The sequence below is a fragment of the Spea bombifrons genome, chromosome 3 (assembly GCF_027358695.1).
Source record: "Spea bombifrons isolate aSpeBom1 chromosome 3, aSpeBom1.2.pri, whole genome shotgun sequence".
NCBI classification, from domain to species: domain Eukaryota; kingdom Metazoa; phylum Chordata; class Amphibia; order Anura; family Pelobatidae; genus Spea; species Spea bombifrons.
The window spans coordinates 15,675,897-15,700,762 of record NC_071089.1 but is presented as its reverse complement, the minus strand read 5'-3'; the positions used below and the strand labels follow the sequence as shown (position 1 = coordinate 15,700,762).

At 38.9% G+C, this 24,866-nt stretch overlaps 1 protein-coding gene across 6 annotated transcripts in view; it reads left to right on the top strand.

Moving 5' to 3' along the window:
• Positions 1 to 5,875: 5,875 nt before the first annotated feature.
• CCDC88A (coiled-coil domain containing 88A) overlaps positions 5,876 to 24,866 on the top strand; it is a 75,258-nt gene continuing 56,267 nt past the window's right edge. For 4 of the 6 annotated variants that reach the window (XM_053458580.1, XM_053458582.1, XM_053458581.1 and 1 more), the window contains exons 1-3: positions 5,878 to 6,532; positions 6,621 to 6,721; positions 22,761 to 22,869. In XM_053458580.1, coding sequence (XP_053314555.1) covers positions 6,470 to 6,532; positions 6,621 to 6,721; positions 22,761 to 22,869 — 273 coding nt within the window. In that variant the 5' untranslated portion in view covers positions 5,878 to 6,469. Of the gene's footprint in view, positions 6,533 to 6,620; positions 6,722 to 22,760; positions 22,870 to 24,866 lie in introns of all 6 variants that reach the window. The other 2 variants (XM_053458579.1, XM_053458583.1) reach the window with 2 other exon arrangements.

Here is a 24,866-nt window from a genome sequence, read left to right as displayed (position 1 = left end):
GAACGTAACTGAAAATATAACAAGGACAAAGGATAAGGTTCTGTAAAGTTAATCCAATAGTGATTCTTTAATAAAGATTCCCCCTTAAGGCTAAGACGGTCTGATTATTGATCTTGTGTTGTCTGTTGCTTTGAATAACATCTGGTCTAATATTTGCGGCTTCTTTGAACATCTGGTTTTGTTCTGTTGTACAGTTTTGAAAATGTGGTTTTTTTTTTCTTGTCTGACCTTTCTGTCTTCCAGGATTTTTGTGTCATCTATTTTGGGATCTGTCTTAATGCCATCTTTCATGTTTTCTCTCTTGCAATTCCTTTTATCTGTTGGGTTTCACATATTGATTAATGTAATTTAATGACTAATTCATTCACTATGCATTTTAACTTAATACCGAATGAAAAGTTATTGTAATTGTGGAAGTGTTTTATCATATATTATGTTTATGGACCTGGCAGTTTGAGAGTACCAAAACATGTCCTAATCAACCATGAGTATAAACAGTAGTGTTTTGCCATAAAAAACAATGATTATGAATATATCCGCTCCTTGATTGTTGCATGCTGTAAAATAAATGTTTTTTTTCAAGTGGTCCATATACAAAGAGATGTCGGGTATGACAGCCCTTTTAAATGTATTAATGATCTTTTTGACTAAATAGCGTTCTTATACTCAGAGAATAAACACAGTACATACGGTATTGCTGCTCTAACATTGATCATTTTTCCTTATGTAAGACTCAGGTCTTAATCAATCCTAGAGTCAAAATAGCTTTAAGTCTATCCAATGGTTGTTTAAATTCCCTTACTGTATTGGCTTCTACCACTTCTGATGGGAGGCTCTTCCATGTATCTACCACCCTCAAAGGATAAATGCATAAGCAGCCCATAAAGTCGTTATGCTTGATGCCAGGCTGGCCTCTTTTTTCAGGTCTTTTGAAGAATAATTTAAAACGTACTTATGATTTAGGGTTTTGGTTAATATAAATCCTGCTGTCACAGCCAACATGTACAGCAAGACAATCAACTTGTGAATTTGGATACATAGGAACTTAATTTGAGCAAATTCTGCCAATTTTGTGCGTACCTACGAATCTCCGATAACGAGAAGAGCCCCAACAAATAGCAAAACATCTAGCAAAACCTCTTATATTTTGTTCATTGATCCACCTGCTATAGCTGAGTCACCTTTCCCTCTCACACATGAGATGGTTGCCAGTTACTTAGAAGATGTTACTTTTGCTGGGGTGGGACAGGCTTAAACAACCTATGATTAGTATTTTTGGCAAAGGTTCCCAGGAAATGTGGTTAAGGTTCACATTGGGTAGTGTTAAGCATTCAGGACTCCAATAAATCCAATAAATGACAGGCGCTGCTTATTAAGTATTAGCAAATACAAACTCTCCAGGAAACAATTACGGACAGGGTGCAAGAGGTTACATGCAGCAAAAAAAGGCAAAAAGCTATAGTTAATCACTGCAATGCCAGCGATATCTATAGTGGGGAAAAAATCCTACCTCAGATCTCTCTAAAAGGAAACATTTATTAATAATCTTTAAAAATATCAGCCAAAACATCAAATTATAAAGATGAGGAAAAAATCTCAGAGGTTCTGTGGACCTCCAGCTACTTCTGCTGGGAGGTTATTTCACGTTTCCACGCTGGTGTAAGGTACATACCTCACAGCACTTGGTGTGCAGAAGGGCGGCACTCCATCCCAAACATAAGACTTTTTGCACATTCCCGTCTGGACTCCTTTACTAGAACTCCTCTGGCTGGTTCCAAACAGGCTGGTTTCTAACAGAATAACATGTAAAGGCTAGGTTTCCACTTGGGTTTTTGTCCGGTGTTTTTTTCTTGATGAAAAACGCCAGGAAAAACGCCAAGAAAACTGCCACTGCATTTACCTGCGTTTTGGCGTTTTTTCTGGAGTTTTTTCTGGCGTTTTAGCCTTTCTGTGGAAATTGCTTTTTTTGACCTTAGGCAGTTTTTCCAGCCTTTACAAGTTAGAAGTTTCACCCAGCTAAAAGGGATTAGGATAAATGGCAAGTATCTGCCCTCTCCTGATGTCATTTACTTGGTAGAGTTCTACTTAAACGCCATGGCGGACCCTTTTGTCTCTTTTCTGTGGTTTGTAAGGCATGCTTTATTCCGAATGTCTGCTCCTCTGGGAAGATTAGCCCCAAATGATGGTGCAAATTGTTTGCTGTTGCTTTTGGCACGCAGGATCCGGTCGCGTATGTTTGTTTGTAATGGCATGTTTGTTCCAAATGGTGTAAAATTCAATATGAACCAGTCCAGGACTTTGTTTTGTGTGAAACTGTTTGTTTTCAGCCTATTTCTCGTAGGACACACAGATACTGGGTCCATCCTCTGGTGATCACCAGTCTGGCCCTGGAGGCTGAATCCTCAATGTGAGTTCTTAAAATTGTCAATAACATATACTGTATGCACAGAACCCAGCCAGGAAGAAACATGCTTGCCAAACCAGGTTCCACTGGCCAGGTGCAGCAGGTTCATTTCAGGTTCATTTCAGGTCCCACTCTCTAGTTAAATCTACCAAAATGGAGCATTGACATTATTTCAGGAAACAGCCTTCTAATAAATATATATGTGAGATAAAAGTCAGAATACAAAATGCACAAAGTGAATTAGCAACTCTACTACTGGCACATACTGAGGTTTAACACCAGAGGGCACTATTCACCTGTTTAGAAAATACAGTATAATAACCAAGCCATATTACTAGTAAACAGGTTCTCAGTATTGTATCAGAAAGAAATCTCCATCAAACACACCTGTGTTCAAAGCAGCATTGGGGTCACTTACCTTTACTGCCATTCCAGTGGCAAATCTGTTCCCTTAATGAGTTGGATACACACAGCAGCACGCTCTGCGAGAACCTATCCAACAGGCAGACACATGTTAGTCATTTATCGTCTGCTGGCTAAGTTCATGTATGGACATTACTGCTCCCCGTACCTTGTATGACCAGATACCTTTTTACTTGGCAACTGAGCTGACACTCATATAAACTCTTTAACAGCCCTTTGTGAAGATGGTTCTAACACCTGTCCTCATAGAAACTATGACTTTTCATTATTTAAATGTACAATGAATTGGGTCACCTGCTTTCAAGCAGGGATATCAGCCGTAACATACGATGATCATAGTAGTGTAAAAAATGAGTCAATTCCAGACTGTGTAACCCTGAGAATCTGTCCCTTCACCCTGAGATTGTTGCATAAACTCTGGAAGTTCCCAGGTATAGATACCTTCTTTAATGGAACTTCAAGCATTTTAATGTATCTCTGAAGCATACATTCTCCATAAGCATCTTTGGTTAAATAGTTAATGTGGTCACCCTACTGTTTGAGAATTTGCAGAGAACGAGCACTCATGGCAGACAGGTCGTTATGCCAGGTAAGTAACTAGAGCAGCATTTCCTACTGATTTACAATGTGGACTCCAGGGGCCGTGAAACAAACATAATTTCCATTGCTGTCTCTTTCAATGTTTCCAGAACAATAGGGTTGCTACAGCTGGTATTGTAGTAAACAGGACCTTTTGGCCCTGTTTAACTACATCATTACAATGTATAATGCTCATTGTAAAGTGATCATTCTAAATATTAAAATAACAATCATAGTTTTGCTTCCACGAGGTTATTATAATAGGGTTCTTCAGTAGGGTTATTACATTTAATACTAAAATTGACAAAACAAGAACAAGGTGTGGGATATAGCCGCCTATAACAGTATGAAAGAAACAAAGCAATTGCATTGAGATGGCCCCCAAAGAACAAAGCACTGCATGGGTATATATGTCAAGTAGGTGGCACTGCAAAGCTGTTTATATGGATGTACTGTATATGGCAATGTAGATTCATGCGCAGCGTAGACTACGTTTATAGTATATATACTGTATGTGACTTGTATATATAAATGCTGCAAACTAGATCACATGCCTTAAAATATACTGCCACTTCAAATTAGAACGTATGACTTTTACATACAGCCTTTTCAAATAGTGATCATATGACTATTGTGTTGCACTCATCTGACCCCAGCGAGAAACTACCCTGAAGCATATCTCCCAAGTGTCATCACTTAATGTCCCTCTTTTCTAGGAGCTCCAAATGTTTGCCAGGTATTACAGTGTTCTACAACCATAAAGGTCACTAGAAAGTGTCTAGAAACAGCAGTAAAAGGCTCTTCTATTTCTTACTCAATGACATGGTAAATGCCTGGTGGCCAGTATGGATGAATACTTTCAGATACTGCCTCTCCAGCAGCAGATCAGGTCCTGGATTGTGGGCTCCAACTAAGATTTAAAAATCTAACTTGCGGCTGCATTTATGTCATTGGGCGGCTGCTGGCCTTAAAGTGCTAGGTGTGTCTAATCATCCCTATTCTGGCAATGTCAACAGATCACACATGTCCTGTAAGACCCCTACCCTCTGCCCACAATGCCTAATAAAGAAGTCTCCCTCTTTGGGAGAAGTTGTGAAGTCTCTGTTCTTAACAGAAACGAATAGATATATATGCCCCAATCAGGAAAACGTTCTCCTTTGCTCCTTGGTGTTAGAGTGTGTTTCTGGTTGTGATGATGCTCATTATGAATGACACTGGGTGATTTGGCTTAAACAAGAAAGAACCTTATTTGCCAAAGCTAGCGATAATTGAATCAATCACCAGATGCCAACAGTACATCCTTTGTGATGCCGATTGAACCTGAAGAGCCCTAACATCATCTGCAGCTGAGTGCAGGAAATTATGTGTTTGTAGTAAAAAAACAAGAAAAGAAACTTCTCCAGGGAGCCCAACCTTTAACTTCCCTTAGAACCAACCTCTGTGTGCTAATACCTAAAAATAACAGACATTTAAAGTGCCAGGGATCAACACGGCCAGTCACACCGACACCGGCATTGGGCATTCTAATTACAATAGGAAAACCTGTGTATTATTCTTATAGCAACAGCATCCCACAAACAGCTTAACCTGATTCAGTGAGAATGCCAGCTAGATAGCACTTTCCTAAGTAGGTGGGTAACAGGGGTGAACAGGGGTGAGACAGGCCACAAATCTCAGCTTGAGGCCAGGCATCTCAATTAAACTACTTGCTTTTAGGCATGGATACCCAGAATGTCTGGTCTGCCTCTGGCCCTCAGGAAACTATTTTTCCCCAGAAAAAATGTAACAAATGGAAATGTTTTAATATTTTGATGTGTTCATTTTTAGCGTACGGAATATTCTGAAATAAGAGATTTTCTTAAAAAGCAGTCGCTATCCTATTAAATAATAACGGAAAGGTAGGGCTTAATAATTGGATTCAGCCTGTTCATGCCTAATGGGTTAATATATTTCCCTGCCCCAGTTGGCTGAGGTCGATCATGTTTGGGGGGAGGGGTGTATGGCAACCCTTTCCTGCTCAAAGCTACATTGGCTAATACTGTAGCCTGAGCTCAACATGCATCATCATCCCCTTTCCCCCCCTCCCTGTTTTACACATGGTCCTATGAGAGGGGGGGCAGTCTAGTGGAAATGAATCTACAATATGTCTATATAGGAAATACAATTTCTATGAACACACTAATGGAGGAAGAGGGTGTTTTGTAGACTTGATCATCTCATCTTAAAATCATTTAACCATTTAGTAGCCATACTACACAAAGGAGGTTAACCAGGGGATTTATTTAGGTGTAGTAGCTACAATGTGTCTGATCGTTGATGGGAATAAACCTTGTGAACATGATCCTGGTAGAGAGCAGCATTTAAGAAAATGCTCAGCCCCAACAGGAAAAAGGGAGGGGTGTAGAGGGATGCAGCTTCTGAAATAAGATACATGAAGACCATAAAATGCTATTTCCTTTGTCTAAGTCCTGGTCGATTGTGCAAAGGGCTGCATTTCACCTAATGCTGGCCACACATGGACCTTCTCTGGTCACTCCAGTGTCAGGGCTGATGACACAGTTACAGTGGGTAATAGGAGGGGCTCTGGCTTGAATGCAGTCATTCAGTTAGTGGATGGGCTTTGCTGCGCTTGCTTGGAATTGTTCCCTGCTTTTTCCTTTCATGAGCTGCTGAAGGAGTCTTTTTTTTTCCTTCATCTTTCCTCCACTCCCTCTATTTCTTCAAATCCTCCCCCTTTCGTGTAGATGATGCCTCCTCCTTGTGCTGCATGCAGACCCTAGTCCAGCAGCAGCACCTCTGCAGAGACAGGAGGGAGGGGATCCAGGGCGTCTATCACCACAATGTATCTTATTTATTAAAGGAGTTCTTACCTTAGAACCCTGAAATCTAGCACAAGTGCTTCCAATTTGGGGATTGGAGAAGAAGGAAAAGAAAAATCTCATTTGATTGCTTCAAATGGCATTGCAACGATCCGGATATTGGACTCCTCAATTCGAATAGGAATTCTAACGGTTTGGGCTTCTTGCCATTAAAGTCAAGGGAAAGGATTGGCTCTTTTGGAAAATGGAGAAGGAGATATTTGCCCCCCTATTGGAAAATTTCATGTCTAGCCCCTTGGTGATCTGGGTAAGTATCCCTGGATTTGTTTTATATCATGCCCAGTATATGATATGATGTGCTGTGTCTTCTACATTAACATTGTATCTTTCTCCAGATCAAGACTTTTGGAGCCTTGGTCAGAGGGAATGGCACCCTGCTAGACGAGTATGTGGCTTTAGTGGATGGTGTGTTCCTCAATGAGGTCATGTTTCAGATGTAAGTGAAAAACCAAAAACCTTTTTTTGTGTTATGTGTAGTCTAACTACTGAAGTTTATGTGTTGGATGGACTTCATCTTTTTTGATTAGAAGTTGTACCTTCACACCAAAGCAGGTCCATAGTCCTACCTCCATATTAATTAAAGCACTGGGATGTCACGCTGGATGATCCCAATCATTGCAGATTCTTCTGGGAAGGTGTGCTGTCAAGGATGGTAGAACACGAATGCTGATAATCAGCAGTATTCTCAGGTGGTTATGCAGCATCTTAACACCAATCTAGACCAATATTACCATTTTATCACTCAGGCCTTCCTTCTGTTGACAGCAGGGTTTCTAGGGTGCATGGCAATTGTCTTTTTCCACATCACATTCTTGGTAATACTTCCAGCGAATCTTGCAGTGTGTGGCTTCAATTAACCATCTACACAAGTCTTTGACAATTGTCCATTGAATGGTTGACCCATAATGTTCAGGTGACATGGATCTAGCAGGGAACACAAGTCAATACATCTGTAGGCATGTTACAGCAGTGCAAGTATATCTCACCAGATTGATCAATCCATCTGCCATGGGATTTTTTTTTTCCTGAATTGACATCAACCCGTCTTGTTAAGAAACCCAAGGTCTCATTTGAGATCTTGGTAAATGGTTGTGTATCACATTTGTATTCTAGTTTCAATCTCCTCTATCTCAAATGATATAGGAGTTTCCGTTATTTTCAGAAACAAAAAAAGCAAAGCCAGTCCCAATCAAACTCAGAAATCAGACCATGTGCAGTGAAAGATAAGGAACTTCTAACTCCATGCTGTTGATGTCACAATAAAACCATAATGGGAGGCTCTGGACTTCCTCTGTTGTATACCGACCTAATGATATTCTTTGTGCTGCTTATATACTTATAATATATATACCTAATAAATAGTAATAGTAAAATATAATGCGTCTGATAGATACCGCCTGAATGACACTCCCATTTTTCGTGTGTGTATGTGTCCTTCCTTTCTTTCTTTCTTTCTTTCTTGATACTTTGTCTTGTTGTTTTTGCAATAGAAACAATAGAGCGTGTGTGTATATATACATATATATATTGCTGTAATGTATACAGATAAGAGAGGGTTAACACAGTCTCAAAGGGTTAGTAAGCAAAAGCATTAAATTTCTTTAACTGAACCATAGGCCTAGTGAACCATAGGCCTAGCAGTTGCAGATTTAACCATTGATGTGCCTGAGGCTAGGCTAAATGGAACTGATAAATATGAAGTGGCTATTTGATCTCTCGAACTGACCACTAGTCTTTATAATATCAAGTCATATAAAATACATTTGAATCCTTTTTTATTAGGGTAGTGCAATGGAAGCACATGGGCTGGATTCCGCATGACCAATGCTGCCTTAGGAATTCAAAGGGAAGTCTGGTGTTAGCTGTGTTGTAACCTATTCAGTGCCAGAAAGGTTAGAAACGCTAGCGGAATGCATTTTTTTACACCCCATGGTACTGGAAGAGGAAATGGGATTAACACAAATCATTTTATTGCATGAACCCTTTCAGGGCCATAAGGGAAGGGAGGAGAAAATACAAAAATGGATAATGCATCAACTCAACAGATTTATTTGTGAAGAAAGATAAATGTGACATTGGAGAAAGCTTTGCAGGGGAAAGCAGAACTCTACATGGAGATTTCCTTGTTTGGTTTTTTTTGTATATTTTTTGCTTTTTTTGTAACTGGAAATAGACACAATGAAAGGAGGAAGTGAAATTCTCGATGACCATGCATGGCTTGTTCGTACACTCCTTAACCTCTTCATTGCCGAAAGTCGGTTGATTGTGTGTGTGTGTGTGTGTGTGTGTGTGTGTGTGTGTATATATGTATATATATTGTGTGTGTATGTATTACTATTTCATCACAAAATGAAATAAAGGCCTGTTAACTAATTAATGGAAATCTTTAAGAATGAGCTGTCTGTGATTACTGTAAATGGCACATCAGTATAAAACTCAGTTTCCCTATAACATAACACTGAGATTCTGGTGTGAGAGGCACATTGTTACTGCATTACTTATGTAGAGATGTTTGCAATGTTTTCTATCGTTTCACCTTTTTTAGGTGTAAACGTGTGTCTCGGTGTCTAATAGCTCAGAAAGTGAGATATGTTGACAGCTTTCTGGTCTCTGTAAGAGTTCTGCTTATTGTCGGCGTATATTACAGAACCCAAATAAGTTGAGTTTTACTTACCAAGTCCTTATATGACATCTTTTACAATATACAGCATCTCGGGCTGCCAAATCTCCACCTCGGCCTCTAGAAGTATCAGACCGCCCAATTCTATCAGAACTCTATAAAGACTTTTAGTGCTTAAGGGCCTGTAAATTATTAAAAAGTGGAGCAGTGTAACCCCCAGTCATTGCATGCCACTCGGAACAATACGTTTTTACAGTTTAACCCCCCCAGTTCTCTGTTTAAAACTTTTGCCGCCCCCCCCCCCATTGATGCTTGTACCTTCGTCCCAACTAACTAGCGCTAGAAATAGGTATTTGAGAGTTTAATTTGCGGCTCTCCAGCAAACTTCTGCCGGATCTCCCATTTAGTAGATCATCCCTGTTATGTTTCAATATTGGAAGTGTTTTGCCCAAACACAGCTGATTTCAGACATTTCTGTCACCTTCTTCCTCCATCTCACCATTTAGCTTCCACCTAAGATGAGGAATAATGTAAACATCCAGGTAGTGAAAATGGTTTTAGCCTAAAATTTACACCAACAAAGAGGAATTGGAGAGCCTCGAGCAAATCTGAATGAGTATACAACGAAAGGCAGGTTCTCATGTGGTAGCGTTACAACTTTAGGGGGGATTATTTTCTAGGATGCATGTTGTGTGTTTCAGTGAAATCTGGAACGTGGGGCTTAGAGCTGTTTTACTGAGATGGGGGGGTGGGGGTATCTAAGCCAATTCCTATTTGATGCTGACATTGCGGGTGCCTGCTGGGTTCAGGTACGTTCTGCTTATACCCATGCATGCATGTGTGTGTGTGTGTGTGTATATAATACATATATATATAATCCTGTGTGTATATATAAAAATATGTTTTTCATGTGAGATTTATTCACTAAAGAGTGAATTTCAGTACGCTAAAAATTCTTAATTTCACTTTGGTATTAAGGGCCGCTTTGAGGAAACTTACAGCTTCGTAATGTACTTGGGAAGGTGGAATGTTTCAACTCCTTCATTACCTATTACTGATTAATGCCCAAGGCTTTCCTATGAATAAGTCTCTAACGTGTAAAACATTGCCTCATGCATGCTTAATTCTCACGTATCGTGAAATCAGATGCTCTTGGGTTGTTCAGGGCCCGGTTTAGCCCCAGGCACCCTTGAATCCCGGTTGCTCGTGAATCATCAGGGTACCAGGCGGTGGAGTTGCTCTTCCTAGTAAAACGCCCATGGGTGTCAGTCCACCCTAATGGGACCAAAAGACAACGTGCCCTACGGAATATGATTCCGCTATATAAAACAATAGTCCTTGCTGGTTAGCAAAAAAGGGTTTGTTTGCTGATTCCTAGCGCAAGGAACTGCACTCTTTGCCATAATCTGCGCATGGCCAACCTCATGCGCCAACAGCCAAAAGGCCTGCGTGGATTAGCCTACGGGCGCAGCATGTTTTACATCCATTGATGATCCATTGTGTATAGCGACGTTTACTAGTGCTTTAAAGTTGAATATGTTTTAATTTTTTAAATGTTAAATTCTTACATCCATAACGCTTTTTAGAGGGAACAATGCTGTGCTTTAGTGTGCCGGCTTCCATTGCAAAGGAGAAGCCCAGTGCTGTGAATGTGTGTTTGTGGGTCTTACACAATACGCCAGTGTGCTGGATGCAGAACGCTCCTTTTAGTAAATATTATCACTATACGAATCACACGCCAAGCTTGATACGTCTTAAAAAGGAAAGATTGTCTTACATTTCAAAGGAAATCTATACATTTCTAGTGTCTTTTCTCTACTCTTTCCTCCCATTGAACTTTTTTTAAAACTTGTGTTTTATTTTACCAAGAGGGTGGTAGATAAACAGAACAGCCTCTCATCAGAAGTGGTAGAGGTTAAAACTGTAAGGGAATTTAAATGGGAGTCTCTACAACAGGAAAAATGGACAGTCTAGATGGGCCACATGGTTCTAATCTGCTGTCTAATGCTATGTTTCTGTGTTAATTGTGAAGTCACCAGCTGGATATAAACTAAAATTAATGTGTCGGCCCTCTAAGGCCCCTGTAGTGAGTTTAGTGACTGTCCTCATGCAGTGTAATTGCTTCTCCAGCAAACATGGCTTAAATAGAGTTCATTGACTCCTAAACACCCCCCCACACACACACACACACACACATCATAGAGTCCACATTCAATATACACTATACATTATCGAACATAAATAGTATCCCAACTGTTCAGAACACAGTAATGTAGTGTGCAAGGCTGGGTTCTCCTTTTCCACTTATCCCATACGTTTATAACTTCCACGCCTGTACACGGTGCCAGTTTAATGTTCAATATTCAAGTATGTTTGATGTCTGTGCAATTTCAGCATCTTTCATATCTCCCTCTTCCCTTGGTTGCGAACATTTTAACCTCCCTTTGTTTTCAGAATTAGGAATATATATATATATATATATATATATATATACATATATATATATATTAGTGTGTGTGTGTATAGCACACACATGCGCTCGGGATTCATTGTCGGACTGTTCAGATGTGTGCTGCCCCTTTAATGATGTCTCAAATTATACTGCAAAAACTTTGGAACATGGGGGTTCTAATGCTTTGTGATGAGCAAGAATGATCCAGGATCTTACTGCCCCTTTCCCCTTGATACTATATACGGTGTCTTTATTCTGTGTATCATGTTTACGTCGGAAATCTTTAGACGCCTTATCACAACTTAAACTGCAGGCTATTAGCATAGTGGGGATTCATAATACTTAAAAGCGTCCGCGTTTCCAGGTATCATCTGTGGCTGAGTGAGTAATCAATCGAGCCTTCAGAAAATCGCAAGCTCAGCGGTGAATTTACCATCATTCTGAAAGCTGTATCAGAATGTTTATTATTCGGTGTGTGTATATATTTAACTCTTTCCTGTGAATGGTCTGCGAGGCTTTTGATTAGTCAGCCTATGGGATTGTGGATGCAGGCTTTACGGGAGATGAGATGGTCAATGGGTTATTGGCCTTCAGACTCTTGGGGGTTATATAGGAAATGTGACTCTGGTGCAAAGTGTGAAAAGCAACCAAAGGAACGATCTTGCTAATTGGCTACTATGGTTTTTAGGAACTTTTTATTACTGTTCCGTGGTGGCAATCAGCAGCTATTACTTACCTGACCAAACTCGAAAGTCAACATTTTATACCTTCCAACTCATGAACCTTCCAGTTATTTAGGGCTCATATATATATATATATATATATATATATATATATATATATATATATATATATATATATATATATATATATAATATATATATATATATATATATATATAATATAGTGTTCATATATTGTTACTTCTTCTGATGTACGTATTCATATAGTGTTTCTTTGACAAAATCTTGTGCTGTGTTGCGAATGCGGGCTCAGTGCCAGGTGCGATTCAGGACAGCGTTTCTAATAGGTCTGTCTTGGCGGTTTGGCTTTGTATGGAGCTGTGATCACACAGTCCCCTCTCGTTTTGCTGTTTGATAAAAGTAGATTTCCAACACTAAATATAATTTTGCCATTTTCATGCAAGCAGAGATCGTCTGAGATGGAATCGCCTTTTAAAGAAAGGGTCCTCTGAGGTCACGAAGCTAATGTGGCTTTTTTTTTTTTCTCTGTTATCACTACAAGGTGCAATTATGGTTATTTATTAGTCCTGTGTTACTAATGATAGGTAGCTTCTTGTAAGTAATGGTCAACGGGATTGTGGCATATCCTTCCGACGGAATCTGTCTGACCTTTGAGCAATGCCAACAATTTCTGGTATTTCCCCTTAAGGTGAATGGCTCTATCGCAATTAAGGATCCTGTAAACATACCTCTACATACAGAATGCGGGGATATTTGGGGCGAGTGGAGCAAGTTCTACTGGATGGTCTCTGATGTCGCATTTTATGGCTTTTTGCCAGACTTGCCAACTCATAGCCTTCTCTATTCTGTAAGCAACCCTAGTTCTTTTTCCAAAAAGGCTACTGTGTAATAATGTGTATCAGGGGATGAATTTGTATTCGTTACTGAAGAGACAGAGCTTCATTTGTAAATAAGAGTATAAAGATCATTTAATCAGTTTATCTTTGCGAACATTAACGGATCATCAAGATTAGCTTGAAACCAAGTCTGTTGGCTCATGTGATTAAGAAATCCTGTACAGAGGCAAAACATATCAGTATGGCAGCAACAGAATTAGGAAGAAATGTCTTTATTCAGCAGAATATGTGCCTCTTTTGTTGTGTGTGTGTGTGTGTGTGTGTCTTTTTGGTTCAGAACCCTTATACATTTTAATTTATATTATTTGTATGTGTGTGTATAATATATATATATAATATAATATAACGTATGTGTTTTGTAATTAAATGCATTATATCTATTACTACTCACTGATTATTTTGCACTTATTTCATGGATAAATTGTCACGTGACCATAGATTCTATGATATGTCTGGTGGTTTCTCTATCCAGCTTTCTTGGTCTAGGTGTGAACACTTGTCCCCATGGGATAACCTTGAGATGTCTAGTTGCCAAGGCGATGTGTAATTATCAAGGACGTAAATGGGGGTTGTTTGAGGATGGTAAACAGTCGGTGCCAGACAGAAGAAAAATATAATTATCTCCCAGCCCGCAAAGATGTGTAAAATCATCTGTATATTAAATATATGGCCTTGCATCCGGATAAAACTATTATAAAGCCCGGACCAGCTGTGCTAATGCAGTGTCTTGGTATTTGTGCGCTTCCTTTATAGATTGAATTATTCATAAAAAATCAATTCTGCTCGGTTGCCTGATGGAACGTCTTCCCATTTTGCTGTCTCACTTGTTCTCGCTAGTATCGTTTTATAAAGAATCCACATGAAATTGTCGATGATGATAAAGATAAATGCGTCCGCACAAGTTGAAGCATACTGTGTCAGTGTCTATGGTAGTAGCTTATGAGTGCCAAGCTTTGTGTTAATAAATGAAAATTAAGTGTTCCTAACATTAAAAGATTGAGACGCGGTTTTAACGTGATTAAAGAATTATTTGTAGGAAAGTTCTAGCTGTTTGTATGGGGAAATCTTATTTTTTTTATGTCCTATCTGGAACCAATGTGTCTTTTTTATTTGTGTTTTGTTTCACCATCCAAATTCATAGAGTGGTTCATTAGAATACTTTTTAGGCCTCGAGGCCTTAGCTTTGCAGGACATGGATTTGGTGATCACTCCTGCAGCTCAGTAATGGGCACACATGGGTGCTCTTGTAACGAGCCTATCCTAAGCATACATATTTGGGTTTTCCATTGCTTTAAATGGGATCGCTTTCCACCAGGTTGGCTGGTAACATTTCCTCGCAAACTTACATTAAAAAAATAGGTTTAAATGATAAATCAGATGGACGTCTAGGACTAGTGTTCTACTCCCAACCACTGGAGAACCTGCTCCTGCATCCTGTCTTCTGCACTCCGTTATAAAACGGGCGAGCAGGAAAAAGGAAGTCGGTTGCATGCCGGGATACGTCATTTCACAAGAGAAGCAGGAAGTGGTTTGATTGCAGATGTCTTGGAAGCTGCCATGTGACATGTTAATGAATAGAGGCTAAGAAGTCTTAACGACAGCTTTATTTTTGCTGATAGATTCCCGTTGATAACCTCTAGAGCCTTTTTTTTTTTTTTTTTTTTTTTTTTTTGTACATTATGAGCTTCTGTGGTGGAAATCCACAAGAGCCCAGACATGTTTAGTGGACTGTGACCTGGAATCTGCTTTAAAACTATTGTCAGCATATTGGTGATGTAATAAATACAATAAAGAATTGTCTATTTTTTTCCATTACGTTTCACATTTCTAAAGTAGAGAAACAGATGCAGATTTTTTTTTTTTCTCCATCTTTTGCCTTATTTTTAATTCCGCTGCTTGAAACATTTGGCACGCAGTAATTAAATGCAAAACGGAGGCTGTTCGGATTTAGTTAGAGGTGGACAAATAATACATTTGAATCCGCTTAGAATCCAGTTGTCATGGATTATTTAACACGCTCAAAAGCACACGTTATTAATACTTTCAGCAGACAAGTGGCATAATTTCATGAGGAAAGTGTGGCCGATATTTGCATAAACAATAGTAAATGTGTATTCAGATTGGGTTCTCTAAGACAGACAGCTGTTTCTGGGGAAAGTAATGAAGACTGTTGTTGTTGCTGAGAATTTCCGCGCTCGTATTTTAATCAGATGAAAAGGTAATTGAGACTCGGTGCTGAGATGGAGCTATTGATTCGTACATTGTGCTGACATAGGCATCAATTACATTACAACAAAGTCCTGAAAAATCAGATCATAGGGAGCAAGTTTTTTTTTTTTTTACTTCTACACTTTATCCATAACTGTACTAAATAGCAAAAAGCTTCATTTTATTTTTATTTACATAGCGCCGGCATTTTACGCAGAAAAATGTATACGTTCGAAGGGTCTGACAGATGGCGGCATTACAGGTTCTCTCCTTCGTTAGCAAGAAAAGCCGGATGCCAAAAATGAATTTTGAGTTAGTAGAAATCCTAGGTAAAAAAAAAAAAAAATTAACGAATGCTGCTTAAATATGGAAATAATTCACTCATATGAAATACACTATAAGGGCGCACCTTTTCAAAATATCCCAATTTTTAAATACATTAGGTTTAATTATTTACAAACGGCCTTTACCATCTGGGTACATGTATAGCCGATTTTTCAATTCTATTTGCCATTACAATCTGTGCTTTAATGCTAAGTGAAGCATACGGGGATGTTGACAGCGATTGACTTGGGATGGTCTTCAGAGAATCCGATGAGGTGCCTGAAAAATGTTTAAAACCAAGAAATCAAAGATGCTTCTCACTAAAGTTGAACTTGGCAGGATCGTTTTTAGGCAAATTGTAGTTTCAGCTCTCCATTGTGCGTTATGAACGGCTGTACTTGGCACCTTTCACCTGTGTGATGTGAAGTTCATTCAGTAAGACTAAAGAAATCCCACTGATTTGGGGTGTTCTTTCTATGCATTATACAGGGTCATCCAAGGTCTTCCTGCAGCAGAGGTTCCCTCAAGGACCCCAAAGGCTTCTTAGTATAACGGTTCTGTGCAATACACAAGGAGTTATCATACCACTGGCTCAAAGTTTTTGTGTATATTTGTTCCATAATATAAGTACACATTCAAGAACATGTTTCATGATACAGTCCTTTTGTATCCTGCCTGGGATTTATACACGGGGAGGGCACCTCGACACGCCTGGCAGGGGGGCCCTAGGACTTAGTGTTACGCCACTGTTTCATAATGGCACTTATATACTTCCTCCCCCTCCTTAAGTGAATAAACCCCAGATCATTTTCATAAACTACATTGTTTTGGAGTATTGTTTTGGAAATTTAGCTGAGTAATGACTGGTTTCCTGCCACAAATCTGTAGTTTAGGGTTTGCCAGGATTTCATCTCACATCTGGTGGTTTGAGTTTTTTCTTTATTTTTTTTTTATGTATATTTTTCTTTTTTTTACATTTCGGGAACTTTGTTAGAAGATAAATGTTTGCTTGAAGTTATAGCAATTGGAAACACATTTTTGTAGTTCCGTACCAAATAACACCTTTTTTTTATTATTATTATTATTATATTACTCCGTATAATGTGTCAAAACCATTGTCATTGTGGCAACCAAAAAAAACACATTGGGTTAGTGTGGCCCTGAGATCCTCTCCTAGTGAAGTATAATCCCTAGACAGATGGCAAGGAATAAGACACAACTGGCTTCCATTCTGTTTAGGCTCAAAGTTGAAGCTATTAAGTTATCAAATTTCTATTTGGGGGATGTTGGTCAATAGTCTGCTAAATGTACATTATCCCCATCCACAAGGGGTCCCGGGTTTAAGTATGTAATAGCAGTGTTTAGTATTTCAGTAACCATTTTTCCTTTTTTTTTTATTTATTTTTTTTAGCATTTTTAAATGAATGTTCTCTTCCATGCTGAATATTTTTGCCTGTTTCGTCTCATTTGTAATTGATGTATCTTGCCATAAGTAGGTTACTATTAAATGCAAAATTGCTGAGGGCTATGCTTTACTGCTGGGCTGCCTATTGACTTCTAGATGGATTTGCCCTATTTTATCCGGCTATGTGCCAGAGAGGCACTTTAATTTTCTGTGTAACAATGGGCTGTGACAATCATAGCCGTCTGTGACTAGTGTGAAGGACTGAGATACCTAGGACCCAAAACAATGACATTTGCCTGAAATTTTCCTGGCTAATGATCAGTACCATTTAACCTCCCTTGAACTGCACCGCAGGATTTACCAGCAGGTACAGATCTTTTGAGCTTTGTTAAAACTGTTTCTAGGATCAGCTCGTTTAACCCTTACCCATGGAAGGGGTGCGTTCCACAATGTTCCAAGCTCCCAAAGGGTTATTTTTATCTTGTTTTCCTCCATAGTAAAGCAATACCTTGCATTTGTTTTGTGGTATTTTTAGTTGTTGTTTCTTCTATTGCCTAATAGAAATTAGGTTTTATCTATACACCTAATGTAAGATTTTACAATGCCGTTGTACATAATACAAGAGTAACGTAACACAGTCACAAGGTGTGTGTGTATATATGTATGTGTAACATATATAATATAATATAATATAGTATATATATATATATATATATATATATATATATATATATATTATTTATTTTTTTACAATATTTTAATTTGGCGAAGTACAAAATTTCAATTACACTCCTTAATAGTAAAATTATCTTTTGGGTAGCAGCTATATATCAGAGGTTAACAAGGTAAACTGAAGTATGTGAAATGTACTGTCTTATAAAAGCCTTCTAAGCAGATGATGGCTACGTTACTCTTTACATTACCGTCTCCGTTCCAATTAAGTTGACGTTATAAGCTTAGCTGCTGTCAGAGCCTTGTTTGCGAGATGAGTCGCGTGACTGGGGTCAGGAGATTATGGAGAACCCCCTTCTCCAGCGCACGGCTTCACTGAATCGCTGCATACACTGGCAGTCACTGTGATTATATGCAGAGAATTAAATGGCATGACTGTGACCAGCATTGCCGCAAAATGGCTTTTCATCATGCGATTCCTTGGAATGCTGAAAAAAATCAGTTGAAACATCTATTGTAGTGCCCCATGCAATGGTTTGAGTGTTTATGGGTAATCGGTCCTCTTAGCAGATTAATGTATCCACCTAGTGTGGAGTCCAGTAAATCTGGAATCCCTGTCAACTTAGATCTTATATTATGATATCTTTGTTTCATCCGCTCTTACATCGTTACCGACACCGTGTAACCGCAGTGACATTTACGTTGTTTGAAGCACAGAATAACAGCCTTGCGCATTCTTCTATTCCAAATGGCTGTGAGGTAACCAAGTGGACTGAACAAAACACCAGGAGACGGTACAATGCGGGGCCTGTGATTTGTTTTCTATGTAATGAAATGGATGAAAAATGTTTATGGCTTTCTTTCTCCCAAAGCTACATGTAAAATGACAGGCACAATGCGCAGACCTTTTGTGGTCTGGTTTAACCCCTTAATGACAATTGCCGGTCCTGGCACGGCACGGAAAAGCATGTGCTTTACGACAATTGACGTGCCAGGACCGGCACGTCTTTAAACGGGTGCAGAAAGCGATCTGCTATCGCTTTCTGCACCCAAAAAGCGTTGCTGAATGCCTCGACCTCGAGGCATTCAGCAACGCCGCGATCGGCACGAAGGGGCCATCTCTGGCCCCTCCACGGGGCGTCAACATCCGCCATACTTTGTATGGCGGCGGACGCCCGTTTTAAAAGCGTTTAGGAGGCGATCGACGATCGCCTCCTAAACTTACATGGTGTCGCTGGAATGCCTCGATCAGGAGGCATCCAGCGACACCAAACACTAACCTTTTGATGGGCTGTGACCGCTCCGGAGAGCGGTCACAGCCGCAGCTGCCGGCAATCTTCGCCATCAAGGAAGATGGCCGCCGTCCTGTAACAGGAACCACAAATTTTAAAAGTTCGCTAGATGGTCTAGACCATCTAGAGAACTTTGGCTCCACTTGCAGGTTGAATACAGGTACTGCATTCACCATGCAAGTCAATGGAGCCCAGCTTTCTAATCACAGTGTGATTAGTAAAAATAAATTAAAAAATAAAATAAAATTTATAATAATTAGAAAAAAATTGTAAAAAAACAGTAAAATGTAAAAATCATTTCCCACTGATGTCACTATCAGGGGAACCTCCAAGTTGAAAAAAAATGTTAAAATTTTTTTTAAAAAAAAATAATAATAATAAAAAAAAAATATATATAAAAAATATATTTTTGTGAGCAAGTCCTAAAATTAGCATATTAGCTTAAAACAATTCTCGCATGGAAAGAGTTAAAATACTGGCATATTAAATGCCCGTGGGGTGTCTACTTTTAAAAAATGTATGATTTGATGGGGTAAATTGAATGGGCCAGGTTCAACAACGTCCCAATTAACACGGGGGGAAGGATGGCCACACATCTAATTTCCAATTAGAAAAATGCACACGTACCAAATGTGGCCTTTTAGTTCCCCCAAAAAATGACACACCCATGCATGTGGGGTATCACTGCACTCAGGAGATGTTGCTGAACACATTATGGGGTGTCGTGTGACAGCGGCATATACCAGGAGCTGTAAATTCATACATAAAGTAGGTGTGTGTGGGAAAAATACACACACAAAAATATTACTGCAAACTTTGAAAAAATGCTGGTGGTAAAATGTGTGCATGCAAAGAGTTAAAATACCAGCATTTAAAATACCCTGTGGTGTCTAGTTTTGAAAAATATATGGTTTTGTTGGGCACACTGAAATGGCCCGGCTCAAAGATGTACCAAATAGGGCATGGGCAGTGGATCCCAAATGCCAAAGTTCAACATTGAAAAAAGCGCATGCCCCAAATGTGGCCCTTTTGCCCCAAAACAGCCAGGCAAAATCATTCATGTGAGGTATCGCTGCGCTCAGGAGATGTTGCTGAACACATATTGGGGTGTTTTGTGATAGTGACATATACGAGAACATTTTAATTCATACCTGAATTAAAATGTGTGTGGAAAACCAAATGCAAACAAATGACTACCACAAAGTTTGACAAAGACTGGTGGTAGATATGGTGCATGGAAAGAGTTAAAATACTAGCATTTGAAATACCCTGGGGTGTCTAGTTTTCAAAAATATATGGGTTTATTGGGCACACTGAAATGGCCCGGCTCAAAGATGTACCAAATAGGGCATGGGCAGTGGATCCCCAAATGCCAAAGTGCAACATTGAAAAATGCGCATGCCCCAAATGTGGCCCTTTTGCCCCCAAACAGCCAGGCAAAATCATTCATGTGGGGTATCGCTGCGCTCAGGAGATGTTGCTGAACACATATTGGGGTGTTTTGTGATAGTGACATAAACGAGAACATTTTAATTCATACCTGAAGTAAAATGTGTATGACAAAACAAATGCAAAAAAATGACTACCATAAAGTTTGACAAAGACTGGTGGTAGATATGGTGCATGGAAAGAGTTAAAATACTAGCATTTGGAATACCCTGGGCTGTCTAGTTTTCAAAAATATATGACTTGATGGGGTAAATTGCATTGGCCGGGTTCAAAGACACCCGAAATGGCACAAGGGGGGAAGAATTACCAGATTTGGAAAAAATGGCTTTGAAATAGCAAAACGCTACCTGTACTTATTGCCCCATAATGGGTAGAAAAAAGCAAAAAAACATAAAAACATTGGGTATTTCTAAACTCAGGACAAATAGTAGAATCTATTTAGCAGTTTTTTTCATTACCTTTTATAGATGAGTAAAAGATTTTTCAACTAAAAGTTAGAAACAGTCATTTTTTTCTAAATTTTTCACCATATTTTATAATTTTTTTAATAGTAAATAATATGATACAATCAAAACAATGTCATCTAAAGAAAGCCCTTCTTGTCCTGAAAAAAACAATATCTAATGTGTGTGGGTTCAGTAAACGGGAAAGAAGAAAATTACAGCTAAACACAAGCAGCGCAGAAATGTTAAAAAGGCAATTGTCACAAAGGGTACAAAAAAGTAAAATCAGCCTTTGTCTCGAAGGGGTTAAAGTTCATTCTTCTAGTTGCCCTGGTGAAGGGATGCCCCCGCTTTTGTTTTATTAGGATCGGTAACAGGAACAAATTCTGTGTGTGGCATCTGAGCTAAATGGACAACTTTCAGTGATCAGAAACAAAGCAATACGCAATATATAGTAGATGGTGGAAATGTAATGTTTAAGGGGGGCTTAAAATACCTTTTGGTGTTTCTCCTTGATGTCAAATCAGGAATTGCATATATTTAAGGAATCAACTTTCCCCCGTCCCAACTGGATGTAGACGATTTAAGGATGCAATAGTTATGGCATTAAAGCACAAAAAAGCACTAAGGCAGTCAATATTAGCCTCATAAGGCAGTTTCTCCTTAACATTATGGATATTTTTTTTCTCCAAATAAATGGGGCAAATCTACTCCTGTTCAGCCCTTATACATCAAAATTTGTTTCTATAAATTTGTTTCTATACCATTTAATGGCTCCTGAAGTACCATAATATGAATAGGGCCATTGGTTAATAGTCTCCTAAATCTGTGTTTCCATATATACATAAACTATTTCCACAAATCCGTTTTTATGTATTTACATAACTTTTGTGTTTCAACTTTGTGATGCAACGGATTGAGGTAGTAGTAAATAAGTGGATAACCTCTAGAATTTAAACTTGCGTGCAGGTCTATACCTAATCTATTGGTTGGTCTTAGTCGGTCAGTTCTAGTTTTGTCCATACCATTTGAATGTATGTATTGTAGGAACCTCTGCCTATATTCTTCGCACTATATAAATAATAGAATAATATTCTGGTTCAGTGTAAATGCTTTTCTACCATATGTATCTTTTATGTTTAGGTACCTATATACACCTCTGTTTCATATAAACATATGTGATTTTATGTATACGGCGGTGATGGATCGCAACTCTTGTTAACGATCGTATGGTGAAGCTCTCCGGTTGACAGCTGAGTTTGCATGGCCTCCTGGCCTGTGACTTCTCCTCTGGGAGTCATTGGCGTGTAGTTGGTTTCCCATCTCATTACTGCCCACCGATCTTGTTTCTCACCCCTTCAATTTCTCATGAAATAGAGAGCAGAGGAAGAAGGACTTTTTGCAGCTTGGTTGAGTAAGGAGCACAGTGGTGTCCTGTATTTGGCACAGGCCGGTGAAACACGCTGGGCAGACATAAAGGGGACTATAATGTATTTTATGGATGTTCCTGTAAGCAGTTGGTAGGCCGTGAACAAAGATTGAAGAGTAAAACTGATGATATATATTACACACACATTATTAAATTATTTAATAAAATTTATTGGCAAGTGGTTCAACGCCTTGACAGCTGTTCTTTCTCAAAACCTTAAGCGGAAGTCACTATTGCGGTATTTGTCACATCACTACATCGGGGGTAGGGGCTTGTGGATGCATTAAGACCAATATGGAAGCAGTTCTGCCAGCTGCAATGGTTGCTGGCATCGTAGATACAATTAATATCCAACACATGTCTAAATACTCTTAATCATTACTATATAGGGATCTGAGCTTGTAGGGGACAACACCATTAGGTTCTCTCCCATGTCAGCAATGAGGTGTATGCAGGAGGCAGATCCCAAACATGTAGTTTTGTCTGGCGTGCTCGGGGAAAATAGTTATGTTAGGCTTAACCCTGCTTGTACTGTGTCTTAACAATTTACACTTTTTAATATATTTTTTTCTTTGTTTCAGAAATCCTAAAGCAGACAATCAAAGAATATATAAAAATATCAACAATGATGCTTCCCTTAGGATACAAAATCTGTCTGTCTTGGTGAAACAGATTAAATCGTACTATCAGGTAAGTTTTTCATGAGTCGGTTTTCTTTTAATCCTAAAAATAGCGATACAAATGAATAACGTATCTGCCTTAACTTCAGAATTCGTTTTTAGGTTATTTTTTTGCATGTAGAAGAGACATTCCACTTCTTAGTATTTATTTTGGCTTTTATTGACTTAGCTTGACTATGTTTGGCCATTGTGGTCAATATTCTCTGTTTGCCTATGTTTGTAGAATCTGTAACTTTCTCCAGGATTTGCTACATGCCGTAATGGGTCTTGCTGTGCCAGTCATCAATGCTCCCAATGTGTTTGTGCTGTTTATAATAATAGTGGAAATGTCTCTCCTTTTACGAGGTCGGTGTAAATTCGGTGAATATCACACTTTTTGTGTTGTAGATCTGATTTTGATACATTTCCAATAGCCTGGAGTGAGAACTGGTGACTGGGCTGCGCTGTGATTAGGCACCTTTTATAATGTTAAATAAATGATAGCTGAGTAATGACTTCCTTGTCACATGGCTCTGTTGTCATCCTTATTCTCTGCCTGTATTGGCGGCGTTCCAGCATCAGAGCGTTCAGCTCCAACACAATCGCTGTTTCCAGTTTGTTTTTTTACACGTCAGTTGTATCCTTTTTTCCCCATATTTGGATGGGATCACCGCATATTATTTCTAGGTTACTCATTTTTTTTTCTTCCTGTACAGAGATCTTTCAAGCAATTAAATTATTTATTTTTGGCTTATTAAGGTCTGAGTCTTTACATCAGGAAAAATGGGCAGACTACATGTTCCAAATGGTTCTGATTTGCTGTCAAATTCTACAAGAATATTATATTAAGTGGAGTTCCATTTGTACGTAGATCTACAGAGAGATATGGTGCAAATTTTATATTCTTATCTTTAGCGGTTTGGGATCATGCACATATTTGGGCCAAGCAGCTCTACAATGTGTGTTTGTGTGACTATGATGAGGCATTTGTATATTAAATTAATATTTGTAGTCCATTTTGCATGGATTCCAATGCCTTCTACTGCATGAAAAGTGATGAAGGTGTTCTTCAGTTAAAGAAGATTGAAAATGAAACCTTGGTCTAATTTAACCCATCCCCAGCTGCATTTACAGAAAGCAGGAAGCGTTCCTATGTACACGTTTAGCACATGCTCAGCGGCACTCCCGTTCAAGTCAGTGGGAGGTATGGCAGCCAATCATATGTGAGCTGTGAATTGCTGGCATATCTGCGATTGGCTGCTACCATGCCAACTGATTATAATGCTAGTGCTACTGAGCAGCTATGGTGGGAATTAAATGAGAGAGAAATCTTATTTTCAATTTCCAGTAAATAAAGAATACATGTAAAATGCACTAGAGTCCAAAATGCTTAAATACACACACACACACATAAATATAAAATATATAAGTGAGCTTATTATTCCTCATCACTTAGTCGTTACAATAAAAAAAAAATAGTTGCTGGAAATTAGTCTTGGCTAAATATAATTCATACAATAGTTCATTATGTGCACAAAACTGCAAATCCTGAGGCAATTTGCTAAAACGTTACATTGCTTAAACCCCAAGACTTACCGTTTTTTTTATTAAATTTTTTTTTTCTTTTAAGTATCGACTCTGCCGTAGTAGTTAATATCTACAACAGATCCTACAACACTTGTTGAAAGTTTTATTATTTAAACAGGTTACATACAACTCTTGCACCAAGGCTGAGAGTTCAATATTATAGGAGAGGCCGTCGTTTTTGAGTTGGATAAGTGGGTAACGTGTATAGACTATGTGACTGGAGAGGTAAAACTGACCCTGGCACTTTATGGGCCACGGCTGATGTGTCACACACGTGCATCAATACGGTAGAGCTAGTCAGGGCCTGAATGTATTGTAGCATCATGTGATGAGACTATTCCCGACACCTTATTTTGGCCATCTCTTCAATAATAAAGTGCAATAAGGTGGCTTTTATCGAGCTCAATGCCATTCAGCAGCTGCACAGCATCCTGCAAACTA